The sequence below is a fragment of the Orycteropus afer genome, unplaced genomic scaffold, assembly GCF_000298275.1.
Source record: "Orycteropus afer afer isolate SDZICR_OR568_19922 unplaced genomic scaffold, OryAfe1.0 scaffold00006, whole genome shotgun sequence".
In the NCBI taxonomy this organism is placed as follows: Eukaryota; Metazoa; Chordata; class Mammalia; order Tubulidentata; family Orycteropodidae; genus Orycteropus; species Orycteropus afer.
The window spans coordinates 14,821,335-14,836,291 of NW_006921593.1; the positions used below are offsets into that span (position 1 = coordinate 14,821,335).

Consider the following 14,957-nt stretch of genomic DNA (forward strand, 5'->3'; position numbering starts at 1 on the left):
AGAGCCCGTGCCCTGAACTGGGGCTTCAACCCTCTCGACACGTGAGAACGTGAATTCTTGCTCTTCAAACCACCCACGTGTGGTATCAGTGACTAAGACACCTGCTCACCAAACGGTTGGGCCTGTGGGCACCACCGATGGCAACATGCTGCCGTCAGCTGTCAGCCTGCCTGGTGTCCTCGGTGGCCCTGCCTGCGGTGGGGTGGGCACTGGCGCTCTGGGCCCCTACCTGCTGGGCTCCTGGCTGCTCAGGGTGGGCAGAGCTGGCATGCAGCCCCCGGGCGGCCAGCTGCCCCATGGCAGCCACTGCGCTTGCGCGGACGTAGCCCTCGGGGTCTCGGAGAAGCTGCTTGGCGAGCTCGGGCGCGTCTGAGGCCAAGAGGGCTTGTCGGAAGCCAGGCTGTCCTGCAGCGGAGCAGCCACAGGGCGACGGAGACCCTCAGGAAGGGGCAGCCCTCAGCCTCCCCAAGCCTGGGTCCCATCTGCCCAGCAGGAACACTCACCTCCCCAGTGTGCGGTCAGGTGGGTCAGGAACTCAAGGGCTGAGTCCCGCACCTCCCAGCAGGGGCTGCAAAGACGTTTCTGCATCACGGGGAACAGCTCTGCGACACCCCCGGCCCGGCAGTCAGCGTGGTCTCCACTCCCACCCACTATCCCAGGAGCGGCAGGACTCTGCCTGCTAGCCCAACCCAGCTGTCTCCACCCCTGGGGAGGCTGGGGTACCTCCGATGAACGGCTGGCTGTGGGGGCTGGGGTCGCAGGAGCCACCGGCTTGAGACGTAGTCAGGAGCCACTGGAGAGTGGCCTGGAAAGCCTTCTTCAGGACCTGGAGTGGGTGTGGGGGGCTGTAAGGGCCAGGGGGCCCACCGTGACCACTCCCAGTCTGCCGTCACCTGGCTCCTGCCTCTGCCCTCAGGGTGCAAGATGGCGGAGGGGTGTAGGGAGAAGTGAACCCTGGATTTCATTCCCGTAAGCCGGAAGATTCTGGAAGAACTAGCACCCCAGACCATGGGAGAGAAAGGACGAGGCGGCCTTTCCCACACCTCGCTCCTGTGGGGGGTGATGGGGTCTCTGCACCCAGACATCGGGGTCACTCAAGCCACCTTTGTCTTAAAACCCAAGAATCCTCCAGTCTTCGTGCAAATCCCTCCGCTGTCTGGCTCGTGGCATGAAGCCTGGGCCCACCCAGAGCACCGAACCAGCTGTGGGTTTGTGAGAAGGGGAAGGTTGCCAAGAAATGCTTCTAGCCCCCTGGACGGCAAGGCTGGTGGAAACCAGCTGGCCACCGCTGAGTGACCCATAGCCCTCTCCCAGTGGTGCGGCGTCCACCCTTAGGCCGATGCCAGACGTGCTCATCATAGGAGTTTCCATTAGTGGCATCATGCAGTGCTGGTATCACAATGGTACCAAGCTCTCCTGCAGGCCACGGCCCAACACCTCACCTGCACACAACCTGGGGCAGCCCCCTGTGCCCCGCTCTCTGGAGAAGGGGCCCTGAGGCCCCGCCCCCTCCCCGAGGCCCCGCCCCTCCACTGCAGTCCCCGCCCTCCCCTACAGGCTCCGCCCTCCCCGCAGGCTCCGCCCCTCCCCTGTTGCACCCCTCCCCTTTACCATAGGGCTGGAATCCGGGCTCCGCAGGTACTCCAGGAGAACCGCCGACACCTTCATCACCAAGTCTGGGGACCCTACGGCAGACTCGCGGGATGAGCACCTGCCCCCACAGATCCCTCAGGGGCGGCAGGACCCAACCTTCTGAGGCTCAGGACTCAGGAAGGCTGAGACCCACCCCAGGGGCGCCCGGAGAACATGGCTCCAAACCACCCAAGGGGTGAGGATTGCCGCCCATCACGTTAGGAGAAATGACATCATACCCGTCCCCTGGGAGAGCGCCGCCAGGAAGTCGAGAGCTGCGCGCTGCACGCGGACACATCCAGCCAAGATCCCACAGAGGCGGACCCCCACGCTGGAGAGCGGCACTGCCGAACCGTTGCAGAAGCGCAACGTCGCCAAAGTGGCTTCCAGCAAGGGTGCCTGCGGCCAGGGCCGGGGGCTGTGGGACTGAGGGGAGAGAGGGCTCGGCAGGGAACACCCACCACCGACTGGGTCACACCCACCAGCAGCCAGGCCACACCCACCAGTGGCTGCAGCGACCCACCCCCACCTGGGCACACCCACCAGCAGCTGCAGTTTCCACTCCCCACCCCCGCCCGGGCCACACCCACCACCCACCCACCAGCAGCCGGCCACACCCACCAGTGGCTGCAGCTCCCCCAGGTGGGCCAAACTCTGGCACAAGAGGCCGGCGCAGGAAGACGTGGAGGCCAGGAGGGTGTCCGCCATGCTGGAGCTGCCCCTAGTCCCGTCCAGCAAGTCTGGGGACAAGGGACCAGCTGCTTTAACAGCAGCACCCCCGTGGCCGCTGCGAGGCATGCCCCTGCTCTCTGAGCCCCACCGCTGTGGCCCCACGCCTCAAATCGGGCAGAGTCTTTGAGGGGGGCGCTGCCTCAGGGCAACAGGGCAAGTGGCGCCCACACTTGGGGGAACCTGTGTCCAGGCAGGAGAGATCGCCCCTGCGATGCCCTGCTGTCTTCATCGGGCAGAACCAAAGCAGAAAGTGGGGGGGGTGGGGGCACACGGCCGCCACTGTTCCCGCCACCTCCCCCGGGAGGTCTGAGCTGCAGCACCCAGCTCCTACACCCCACCCACTGTCCATCCCACGGCTCTCAGCAGCTCACCTGAAGGCCCTGGGGGCTGGGCAGCAGCTTCCAGGATGCAGGCCATCGGCTGAAGGAGGACATCAAAGGCCTGGGTTCTCAGAGCCAGGGGACTGGGGACAAGGGGCACATGATGATCTCCTGTGCCCACCCTCCCTCACGACCCCAGCAAGCCTGGGGGAACGGGCAGGGCTGGACTGCGGACACCCCTTAGGAGATGGCTGTCCTGTGGGCACAGCGACCACAAGGCGAGGACAGGCCTGGCACAAGCCAGGCCTGGTGTGACACTGGCAGCCTCAGGGGCTGTCCCTGGGGGGCTCAAGGTCACTGAGACAGGCAGGATCCACTCCGCTGTGATGGAGGGCCCCCGGAAGCCACTTCCCAGGGTGTCTCACCTCCCGTCTGGGAGGGGCTCTCCCAGGTTCTAAGAGGCTCACACCCTGGTTGTCAGGGGTGGTGTGGACTCCTCTGAGAGCCTCCGCCGAGACCCCAAAGCCAGGCCCTCTGAGGACTGGGCCCTGAGGCCACGTCCACCCTGAGCTAGGCCCAGCTCCCATCTACTAGGGCACCAGAAACACACCCCACAATCCTCCCCACTCTGCTGACCCCACCTGTCCTTCAAGGGCTGCCTCAACCAACTGGAGCTGTGGTCTTGTCCCCTTCATGGCTTCCCTGTCCCTGCGTGTACCCGTGTTTGTGAACCACAAGCGCCAGGGCTCTTTTAAGTTTCCCAGGGGCCTGTCCCTGGCCTTCTCATCCTTGGCGGCAGCTCTGCTCGTCTGTTCCCTACCTGGGAGATCCTATGGCTTTGGTTTCAAAACTTACTCCACGGCTCAAGAAAGTTTAAGGAGCCCTGTTGGCGCCATGGTTAAGCACTGGACTGCTACCTGAAAGGTCAGCTGTTCAAACCCACCCAGTGAGTCCAAGGGAGAAAAACCTGGTGGTCTGCTCCTGTAAAGATGACAGCCTAGGAAACCCTCTGGGGCCATTCTGCTGACACACATGGGGTCACCGTGAGTCTGGGTCAGTTTGGTGGTAGAAGCCAACAAGAGAATGGTTGAGATGCCACCAGTCTACGGCAAGCCCCGGCAGTAAGGTGCACGGCCTCGTCAGCACCTTGGCAGCCCCTCGTCTCAAGAGCCCTGTATCTTTCCTGAGACAGGGCTCTATGTGAGCCCTCGCCTTACCCCAGCCCGGGGCTCCACCCCAGGAGTGACTGGAGCAGACACCCAATGGCACGCCCAGGTCCATACCAGACATGGAGTTTGCAGACCCCGAGAGCCAGGGGCCCTGCCTGTGTGGGGCTCAGGCGGCTCAGAGTCCGGACCAGCATCACCCACAGGTCACAGTCCGAAGAAGCAAACACAGGAGACCTGCCGAGAAAAACCCCAAAGAAACAGCAGCCTCAAAAGCAGCCACTGTCAAGTCGCCGCCGCGTCTGGGCACCCCTACAGACGGCAGAGCAGAACCGTGCCCCACGGGGCTTCCCATGGCTGGGACCTTTCCACAGCAGAACGCCGGGCCTTTCCAAGTCGACCCTGAGTACACCTCTGCGAGAAGCAGTACTCTTGAGGGGTAGGCACCCCTCAAATCTTGGCTTCCAACGACAGGCAGCCCCAGGTGCAGCACCTGCTCTAGGGCTTTCTGAGGGAAGCAGCCCCCGCTCCACAGGACCCCCCACTCCTGGGCCCCCCACGGATCCCAGGGCTGACCGTGCCATGGTGAGGAAAAGGTCAGCGACCGAGTGGGCAGCAGGGATGGGGTCCTTCTCCAGGAGACAGGTCACCAGAGGGCTCAGCTGCATCCAAAGGGCTTGTGTCCAGGGGTGGTGGCAACGCCCAAACGTGGTGGTCAGGACCTTAAGTGCCTGTGTGACCTGCGGCGTGGCCCTGGATCGCAAGGCCTCCTCCAGGTGGCCCACGATGCTCCGGGCACATGAGGGCCAGTCGCTGTCCTGGGAGCCGAGCTGTGGGGTGTCTCTGCCTTGTAGGGATAAACTCAGGGCCTGTGCCAGGAGCTGGCTGGCGGCAGAGGCCACAAAAAGGCTGGAATCGCCCTGCAAGGAGAAGAGGGTGTCTACAGCACCTAGGGAGGTGACAGTGGGGGAGAAAGAAGAAAGCTTTAGCTGGAGCACGGTCACACCTGCTATCACCTCATTGAGATGGTTTACAGGTCTCTCAACTCTGTTTTCCTGGTCTGTAAAATGGGGCCTGTAAAACAGAGTTAAGAGAGATAAACTATCAACCTTGTTTGCATTAAAAAAACCAGAAAGGCAACAGACACCTACCCTCACTGACCGACCTCCTCGATACCTGCAATCTGCCTTTATGACGATGATGAAATGCGTCCTATCTGACTATCCTGTGCATTAATGACACCCATCTGGCCATAGCGGACGCTGAGATGGGAGGCACGAGGCAGGCTGGTGGTGATGGTTATGGCTATGAGCAAACTTGGCTGGGCCTGACTCTCAGCATCACGTATGTATCCTCCATCTAGTGAAGCAACTACCCCGTTGTGGATTCTCACCTCCGTGATGTTAACAAGGCCGGGTTAGCGGCAGTGATGTCAGCGTCGCAGGCTGCCATCACAGGACTAAGGGGTTAAACCATGGGCAGAGACCAGAGGGACTCGGCACCACCAAGGAAGTGGAGCTGGGGGCAGAGCTGAGCCTTTGGACCCGGGGTCCCTGTGCTGAGAAGCCCCAGACCCAGGGGGAGACTGATGCCAAGCCTCACGGAGACCTCCAAGGACACGGCTGTTCGAAGGAGACCAAGGCCTCCCCCAGAGCTGACAGAGACAGCGAGCCCGCCCTACAGCCAGCGCCCTGAATCCAGACTTCCAGCCTCCTCGACCGCGAGAGAATGTTTCTGTTTGAAAGCACCCATCTGTGGTATCTCTACTACAGTAGTACACAGCAGCCGGTGGGTTCAAACCACCGACCTTTCACTTGGCAACCAAGCATTTAACCACTGTGCCACCAGGGCTCCATATGTATGTATGTTTGTATGTATATATGTGTGTCTGTGTACATACAAGGAGCTCTGGTAGCATAGTGCCTAAGGCATTTGACTGCTAACCAGAAGGCTGGCGGTTCAAACCCACCAGCCACTCCTCAGAAGGAAGATGGGGCAATCTACTTCCATAGTGATACTGCCTTGGAACCCTAGGAGGGGTCGCTATGAGTCACGTCTGACTCGATGGCACACAACAACAACAACAATGTACATACATGGGAAATAAAAATATATATACACATATATATATATACACACACACACATGCATCTATGGACTAAACATACATACATGGAATAAATACGTGGACTAAACAGGTCACACTGTTAGTCTTATGCACTGTGTTAGCATCCTTACACACGTTCTGTCATCTAAACTTTGCAACTCCCCTGTAAGGGAGGTCCTAGTATCCAGATTTTACTGGCAAGTAGACTCAGAGAGGTTAAGCAACTTGTCCAAGATCACACAGCACAGTGACTTTCTGCAGATGAGAAAACCAAAGCCCAGGAAGGTGAAGTGCTGGAGCCACGGGGAGGCCCGATGCCCCACAGGCTGGAGATGGGACTGAAAGGGGGATGTGAGGGGCAGGGGCGCAGGCCTCACTCACCACAGTCGACTAGGAACTGCTCGGCACTGGGGTGCTGTGCCAGGGAGCACAGGCCTTGGATCCAGCCGCTGCGCACGGAGGGGACGCTCCAGGCCGGCAGGCCGACAGGGCCCGCCTCCCCAAAGAGTCCGAGCATCAACTCCCCCTGCTGGAGGCAAAGAAGGTGGGGCCCCGTGGGATCCAGGGCCCACCAGAGGTTATTCTTCATTTATCTTCCGTAACCCACTCCAGACTCTGCAGGATTCGGGATTCGTTTGCTGGTGTTTAGTTCAGGAATCTGCAACAACGCCCACAGGGCTTTTAGTCTGTGGCTGTCATTTCTGGGAGTGTGTTCACCTGGCTTCAGGATCAAGGTCACGCTGGCCTCTAGAACAGTTAGGAAGTGGTCCTTGCTCCTCTATTTTTCTTGTGTGTTGTGATTTGGGTGAAAATTTACAGAGCCAACACGTTTTGTTTTGTGACACTGACCGCAACCCCCACAACAGCCTCCTCCCACCTCCTCCCTCCCTGTGGAACCTTCACCACTCACCTTCTCTTTCTTTCTGTTTTAAATTGTTATTGTGATTTGGGTGGGAGCTTGCAGAGCAAACTCATATTCCATGCAGCAGTTCATACACACCTGGTCTCATGACATTGACTGTAATTTCCCACAATGCAACAGCTCCCCTCCCACTTCCTCCCTGTAGTTACCTCTTCCCTGTGTCCATCCCTCCATGCACTCCGAGCTGTCTCTCTGTGCAAACACAGACCTTCTGTTCTCCCATGACCCATCGCTCTAAGGAGTGTGTCCACCTGATACAAATGTTCACCCCATGTGCCTGTCTATTGTTTGGCTGAAAGCCACGGGAGTGAGTTCAATTGCAGACCTGCAGGGCAGCTAGGGCCCATAGTCTTGGGGGTCTCACCAGGCTCTATCAGACCAGGAAACTTGGTCTTTTTTTTTTAAATGATTCTGCATTTTGTTCCACATTGTTCACCCGCTCTACCCAGGATCTCCTCCTCTTTTGTTTGAAGGGTTTGAGAAGCACTGGTGTTAATCACTTTTTAAATATTTAGAAATATTCACCAGTCCAGCCCCGAGTTTTTCTTTGTTGGGAGATTTTCATTCCGTCTCTTCAGTGTCTGCTAGATTCCAATGACTGATCCCATCTCTCTACTTGCTACAGGCCTGCTGCCGGTTTCTGTCTCCCGAGTCAGTTCAGGCAGCTGGTGTGTTTCTAGTCTGTCCTTTCCTCCAGGCTGTCTAATTTGGTGTCCAGTTGTTGATACCGAGGTTATTTTCCCAGGGCTGGAGGAAGCACTTTTGGGGGCACGTTCACATAAGATGCCAATGGAAAGAGCCCCTGGGCACGTGTCTTCCTGTGAGGCAGCAAACGCTCCCCACGGGTTACAGACGGGAGCCACGGCCCCGCTAACTCTGCCTTCCAGAGGAGGGGGCTTGGGAGAAGAAAACCGATCCCAGTTCCATCTCTATCAACCCCACTACAGTTCCACTTAGAAATCATCCTCCCAGAACCCACCCACCTTCACCTTCAAGGGAACACCTTCGACTGTGTCTTTCTTCACGTAAACCCTCCCCCATGGTTCTCTGTAGTCTATTAACGAGTCTGAACCCCTGAACCTGGGATTTCAGATATGTCAAGGGACCCCCAGCCTCCCTTTCCAGGTACTCCTCACGCCTACTTTTTTTTTTTTTTAAATATATATACATCCATTGTCTGATAAGGAGCCCTGGTGGCACACTGGTTAAGCACTCAGCCACTAACTGAAGGTCGGCAGTTCAAACCCACTCGGCAGCTTCACAGGAGGACAAGGAGATCTGCTCCCATGAAGGTAACAAACAAAACACCACCAAACCCGTAGCCGTTGAGTCAATGCTGACTCCTAGTGACCCCACAGGACAGAGTAGAAGTGCTCCATAGGGTTTCCAAAGCCATCATCTTTACAGAAGCAGACGGCCACATCTTTCTCTCACGTAGAGGTTACAGCTTAGAAAACCCTATGGGCAGTTCTACTCTGTCCCGTGGGATCGCCGGATCAGAACGGACTTGGCAGCACCCACAGCAGTATTGCCATTCACCTTTCAGACCCTGCACCTCCCACCCCGAGACAGCCATGTCCTTCACCTGGTACTGCTACCTGCTAGTCACCCTTGACAACTCATCTATCCCAGTTCTTCTGTGAGGCTGGCTTCCCTGGTTGAGACAACTGTCAAGACCCTGGAGCAAGCCAAGTTTCTGAGACTTAGTGACCTTGCTACCTACAGATGTCTTATATACAGGAAGGAGAGATGTCCACCTCACAGTAGGTTGCCCAGTTGGGAGGATCCAGGCTCACCTGAAGATACTGGAAGCAGTTTTCCTGGGCTGCAAAGATCCCTGCAAGGCGAAGTGAAAAGGAGAGGACGCGGGCACTCATGTCCTGGGATTTCAGGGTGTGGGACAGCAGCTCGACCAGGCAGGGGTTCTCCTGCAACAGCAGGAGACTGGATTCTGGAAGAGAGAGGTCGCCAGGTACATGGGGCGACGTGGCTTCCATTCCTCTTCATCAGTTCTCAAACCCCTGTCCTCTCACACTGTTAGTTTCAGCCAGCCACTGGAAAAATTACTCACAAGAAATGCAACTGGCAAAGGACTCACAGCTTTAATTCAACAAGGAGAGGAAGGCTAGAAAGCCATCGTCTCCACAACAAGCAGGAGCAGTGGTGGCTGAGTGGCAGACCTCTCCCCTTCCACGCAGGGCCCCAGGTTCAGTTGCCAGGCAGGGCACCCCACGCACGGCCACCACCCGTCCTTCAGCAGAGGCCTGCATGACGCTATGATGCTGAACAGGTTTCAGCAGAGCTGCTGCACTGAGAGGGATTAAGATGAAGAGAAAGTCAATCTACTTCTGTAAACAATGGCTCACAATGGTCTGACCCCATTGTGCATGGGGTTATCATGCAGAGTCAGGGGCCAGCTTGACTGGAGCTAAGAGTGAAAACAAGTGAAGGTCACAGACTAGAGATACAAATGGCTAATGATACTGAAACAATTCTATCTCAGTGATTATCCAAAAGAAAATTAAAATGAAACACCATTTTTATGCATCAAATTGATACTTTTTCTCTTAAACTCATAGTATCAGCCATGCAAGGAATTACAGTGAAATAGGGATTCTGTGCCAGACTCTGCCTCCTAAAATTCTATACCCAACTAGGCTATCCTTGAAAAGCACCGATGGGGGAAAAGGCATTTTGAGGCAGAGAATGGGAGAGTGTTCCATTGAGAGACCTTTGCTGAGAGAACCACTAAGAGTGTGGTTCAGCAGGAAGGAAAATGAACAGAGTAAAGAAGAGAAAAGAGAGAAATAAAGAAACCAATAGTGGTAAATCTGGAACCATGTGGGTAAATCTGAAAAAAGTGATGACATAAAAAACTCACTGCTGTTAAGTCAGTCCAGACTCATAGCAACCCCTCCTTGGGTTTCTGAGGCAGTATCAGTACAGAAGTAGATTGCTCAATTTTTGACACAAAACAAGAAATTCAGCTACTAGACAACAATCACATGGAAGAAGGCAGTACAGGGCAGTGAACCTGATGTCTCTGGGTAGTGCAAACCGTTAAGTACTCAGCTGGTAACCAAAAGGTGGAAGGGAAGGAAGCCCTGGCAATCTAATTCCAAAGTCATCAGCAGTTGGAAACTATATGGAGCACCGTTCCGCTCCAACACACGTGGGGTTGCCGTGACTCAGAGCTGACCAGTAGCGTGCACTGAATGCCTGACTGAACTACAGGGGCAAGTCCGAGAGGGATTTCAAGTTCAAGCTTTCCTTACCATTCACTCCTGCTTCAGCTCGACTTGCCCCAGAATCTTCATGAAGTGAAAGAAAGATGCCCAATGATAACTCCTCCCCTTCTGCCATCACAGGAGGACCCGTGTCCCTCGTCCCGTCTTTTCCGCTACAGTCACAGCCTCCCCCACCCTTACCTGCTTCTGCTACTGTTTTAAACCAGTCCAGGAGTTTCTCTAGGCAGGTGTCATCTGTCACTGGCTGCCTTGGATCTGCCAGGACAGCACAGAGAGCCGGGAGGAGCCGGGAGCATTCTGAGTCCATGACGAAGCCGGGGTTCCTGCAAAGGAACTGTGAGGGACAGATCACAAGCTGGTCTCAAACTCGAGACCCCCCTTGCCCTGGTCACAGGCATACCCGAGGCATCCCACAGCTCTCAGAACAAAGTTCCGAGCTGTGGGATGGACACAAAGTCTCCATTTGGGTCAAGGAGCCAAGGTGGCACTTGAGTTAAGTGCTCCGCTGCTAACTGAGAGGATGGCAGCTCAAAGTCACCCAGCAGCTGCATGGAAGAAAAGTCCTGGCCATCTGCTTCCACAAAGATTATAGCCAAGAAGCCCTATGGGCCAGCTCAGCTCTTAATGTGGGATTGTCATCAATCAGAATCAACCCGAAGGCACCCGACAACAACAACTCGTCTAAAGGTCAGTGGTTTGAACCCGCCCAGTGGCTCTGTGAAGACCTAACAATGTGCTTCTTTAAAGATTTCAGCCTGGGAAACCCTATGGGGCAAGGCCACTCTGTCACATGGTACTGCTATGGGTCAGAATTGAAGGGACGGCACTAACTACAAGATAACTGGTCAAAAGCAGGCAGGCCCTGAACGCTAGTAGTGGCCCGGTGGGGAGACAGGAGTCTGGCCTAACCCACAGGGTCTGTTAACCTTGGACTCTGGCCAGCACCTCACACAGGGCTCCAGAGGGGCCGGACGGGTGTTGCTGACTTCGCGGATCAGCGATGTGGGGCAAGGACCATGTGTCTGTCCACATCTCTGTCCCCACACAGGTTGGAAAGTGTCTGTGTGTCCCTTCCAGGGCCAATGCTGTCAGCAAGGGGTGTGTGGAGAGCACGGTGTTTAGGTGGCTCTTGTCTGGAGCATTCGGTTAGAAAGCGCCTGTCCCTCCCAGGACCGGGAGGGCATCTGTGCGTCTGCTGGAGATGTGAGGGGTACCTCTGTGTCTAAGTTGGAGGTGTCCGTGCAGGTGCGCGCGTGCCCGTGTTGGTGGCTCTACCTGTCGGGCTCAGCGGCGAAGATCTGAGTTGGGAGCTCGTCTGTCCATTCGGGGCGAGGCTACCTCCCTGGGAAATAAACTGTCCCTGCAATTTGGAGCTGGACAGTTTAGGTCTAGGGCCTAGCACAGTCCCAGGTCCCCAGGCTGGGACCAAAGGGACGCCGGACGTGGCGGCTGAGCAATCGAGCCTAGCCCGCGCGCACACGACTGTCCTGGGCGGCTCCCGTCCTTCCCGATCCCCGGGTTCCGGATCTGACCCCCGCCACCCGCGTCTGGGACCTCACCAGCTTCTCTTCCGTCCGCGCGCCGCCGGCCCCGCCCCTCAGGGCTGCTGTCCCCGCCCCTCCCTCGCCCCGCCCACGGCCCAGGACCTCGCAACCTGCCGGGCCGGGAGGGGAGCAGGAAGTAGACGGTGAGCGTGAGGGCAGCTCCAGATCCTCCAGGAGGCCACTGTGAGCCTAGAGGGCCAAGACATGAGCTCCAGTAGAGACGGGATGGGGACAAGTCTCCGCCAAACCGGTCTTTAGTATCACCCCCATCGGGACAGTCAAGTGGTACGTGCCGAGCATCCGGCGGGGCTGCCAGAGGAAGGGGCGGGCTGTGTGTCAGAGGGGCGGGGCCTCGCCAGCCAGCTCCGAGGGAGGGAGGGAAGCACGTGTCAGAAAGAAGCTTGTGCAGCGCAGAGTGAATGTGGCAGAGAGGGTGCGGCGAGGTTCCTGGTCATTTGGCCACAGATCTCAAAACTAGGTTCTCTGGGATCCTCGGATGTGTTGCCAGTGTCTCAAAGTCAGTGGATGAACAAGGCTCATTGCAGACCATCAGTTTTACAAACAGGTTTTTTTTGGAAGACTACATTATATATGGGTTAAAACCTACCAGGTACTCCTCTTAAGGAAGACTGGGCAATTTACTTCCGTAGAGATTCCGCCTCGCAGACGGTCGCTATGAGTTGGAACCAACTCGGCAGGCAGTGGGTGGTGCAGCGGTTAAGTGCTTGGTAGGTGTGTGACAGAAAAACCCAGTGATCTGCTTCCGAAAGATTAGAGGCCAGGAGACCCTGTGGGGAAGTGCGTAGGATCACAGTGAGTCGGCAGCAAATCAAAGGCACTATTTCTTTATTTTATTGTGTTTTTGGTGAAGGTTTACACAGCAATTTTGGTTCCCATTCAACAACTTCTACACAAGTTGTGCTGCGACCTTGGTTACAGTTTCACAGAACGTGCTCAGCATTTCCGGCTGGTTGTTCTGTTTTGACTCTATATGACCTGCGCCTCCCACAAGTGCGCAGGCTCAGTGTGAAGTTAATGTATGATTATAACGGCAGCTCTGGTAGCGTAGTGCCTAAGGCATTTTCTAACCACCAGCCACTCCTGGGAAGGAAGGTTGGGCAATCTACTTCATAGAGACACCGCCTCGGAGCTAACTCGAGGGCACATAACAACAAAATAACGCCAGCAGCACCTTGCAGGCTGCTAAGCACTGCCCACATGATACCAATCCAAACCCACTGCCATCCAGTCGATTCCGACTCACAGCGACCCCCATTGGATTTCCAAGGCGGTAACTTTTTTTAAAAAAAATTTTTTTAAGAACTTCTTTTTTAAAAAATTGTGATTTGGGTGAAAATTTGCAGAGCAAACTCACTTTTCACCGAGGTGGTCACTTTTTAAGGAAGTAGATTGCCTGGTCTCCCTTCCTCGGAGTGGCTGGTGGGTTTGAACCACCAGTCTTCTGGTTAGCTGTCAAGTGCCTTAGGCACTATTTGCATTTGACAGCTAACCAGAAGGTTGGCGGTTCAAACCCACCAGCCAGTCCAAGGAAGGGAGACTAAGCAATCTACTTCCTTAAAAAGTTACTGCCTCGGAAACCCAGTAGGGGTCGCTGTGAGTCCGAATAGACTCCATGGCAGGGTTTGGTTGTCTTTTTTTTCCCCCCCGGCCCAGGAAACTCCGGAGTGCTCAGGTCGTCCGCTGGCGGCCACAAAGCCAGCGCACGCGCGCGGTCGCCCTAGGCTCGCGAGGCGCCGCTACATCCGGGCCTCCGCACATCGGCAGCGCGGTTGCCATGGCAGCGGGCTGGCGGCACGGCGCGCGGGCAGGCCTGGTGGCTGCAGGCGGCCTCGGCGGCCGGCGGAGCCGCGCCCGCATCACCGAGGGCCGCAGCCATGTCCCTGGGCGCCGGGGAGCCGGCCTCGGAGACGGTAAGTCCGCGCGGCGGGCCTGTCCGCGCCCTCTCACGACCCTGCTCTCCTGGCCGGGGTCACAGACTGGTCTCGTAGCCCCGCGAGGCCTGGGCCAGGCCCGCCGCCTCGGAACCTTCCCGCAGTCACGGAGACCCCTCACGGCGCCCCCTAATGGCGGCTGTAGTCATTGTTACCGCACAAGCGCCCGCCTGAGGCCCCCGCCCCGCGACCCTGCCCTCAGCTGTCCCGGAAGCCCGCCCACCCTGCAGAGGCCGCTGCCGTCAGGGAGCCCTCCGGACGCTGCGCCCTCGCCGCCGGGAGTCCGTGAGGCAGGGCGCCTGGAGTAAGCGAGCCCAGCCTGTCGCCCCTAGGCGGCGCCGGGGCCAGCGGACGGGCCGAGAGGAGGAAGCCTCAGGCTCCGGGGACGCAGGGAGACCTCCTGGAGGCGGCAATGCCAAGCTTTGCCCCTAGGGTAGGGCTCACCTCTCTCCGTGCGTTCCTTTACCAAGTAGTTTTGGCGGCCCCTAACTTCCCGTGGGAGGAAGACCTGGCAAGCTCCTTTCTAGAAAGACGGGCGTGTGCCCTGCGGTCCTGCCGGCTCCTAGCGGCTCTACGCAGAGGACACCTGCCCCACGGGGTTCACGGCGCCGATCGGCGGCCTCTGGCCGGTGATCTGTTCCTTTGCGGCGGTTCTGCTCAGTCACGTGGGGTCGCTGTGAGTGGGAACGGAGTCCGTGACGCACAACTAGGTGTTTAACTAGATATAAACGGCATAAGCCTCGGCCCGGTGGGGGGAGACCAAAACCAAACCCATTTCTGTGGAGGCGATACTGACTCGTAACGACCGTACAGGGCAGTCCCGTAAATTTTCCGAGGCTGTAAGTCTTTGCAGAAGCAGACTGCCACGTTTTTCTCCTGGTGAGTGGCTGGTGGGTTTGAACCGCTGACCTTTCCATTCACAGCCAAGCACTTAGCCACTGTACCACCAGAGCTCCTTTCATCCATGTGAATGGATGGTGCTCAGGGCAGCCAGTCGTTACTAGTTAAGCTAAACAATTTGGTTTAAAGCCGTCTTCGGGATATTTGGGTTTCCGGTTTAAAGATGGGATTCAGGCTATGGTGCCAAGCCGTTGGTGAGCTGGCTTCGTTCAGGCCCCATTGCCCAGCAGGGCTGTTCAGAGCCCACAGGAGGAGGGGCTCCGTGCACTGAGCAACTTGGAGCCCCAGCATTCTCACTGTGTCTCACAGGGAACTGCCTTATCTGGGAGGCCTGCCTGTCCATACTGGCCTTAGTTAATTGTGTTTCCGTCTTTAAAAACATAACTTCTTGTTATTAAAACATAACTCTTGCTCATTATAGAAAGTTGGAAAAG

The 14,957-nt window shown here is 56.9% G+C and overlaps 2 protein-coding genes across 2 annotated transcripts in view; one reads left to right on the forward strand and one right to left on the reverse strand.

Moving 5' to 3' along the window:
* The window catches only part of BRAT1 (BRCA1 associated ATM activator 1), a 16,793-nt gene extending 6,359 nt beyond the window's left edge, over window positions 1-10,434 (reverse strand). Inside the window, exons 1-12 of the mRNA XM_042780939.1 lie at window positions 10,308-10,434; window positions 8,676-8,830; window positions 6,339-6,486; window positions 4,427-4,799; window positions 3,968-4,087; window positions 2,736-2,827; window positions 2,254-2,372; window positions 1,872-2,058; window positions 1,612-1,685; window positions 724-826; window positions 504-602; window positions 230-405 (exon numbers count right to left, since the gene is read on the reverse strand). Of these exons, the coding sequence (XP_042636873.1) occupies window positions 230-405; window positions 504-602; window positions 724-826; window positions 1,612-1,685; window positions 1,872-2,058; window positions 2,254-2,372; window positions 2,736-2,827; window positions 3,968-4,087; window positions 4,427-4,799; window positions 6,339-6,486; window positions 8,676-8,830; window positions 10,308-10,434 (1,773 nt within the window). The remainder of the gene's footprint in view (window positions 1-229; window positions 406-503; window positions 603-723; window positions 827-1,611; window positions 1,686-1,871; window positions 2,059-2,253; window positions 2,373-2,735; window positions 2,828-3,967; window positions 4,088-4,426; window positions 4,800-6,338; window positions 6,487-8,675; window positions 8,831-10,307) is intronic.
* Window positions 10,435-13,566: 3,132 nt separating this feature from the next.
* The window catches only part of IQCE (IQ motif containing E), a 52,383-nt gene continuing 50,992 nt past the window's right edge, over window positions 13,567-14,957 (forward strand). The window contains 1 exon segment of the mRNA XM_042781167.1: window positions 13,567-13,602. Coding sequence (XP_042637101.1) covers window positions 13,567-13,602 — 36 coding nt within the window.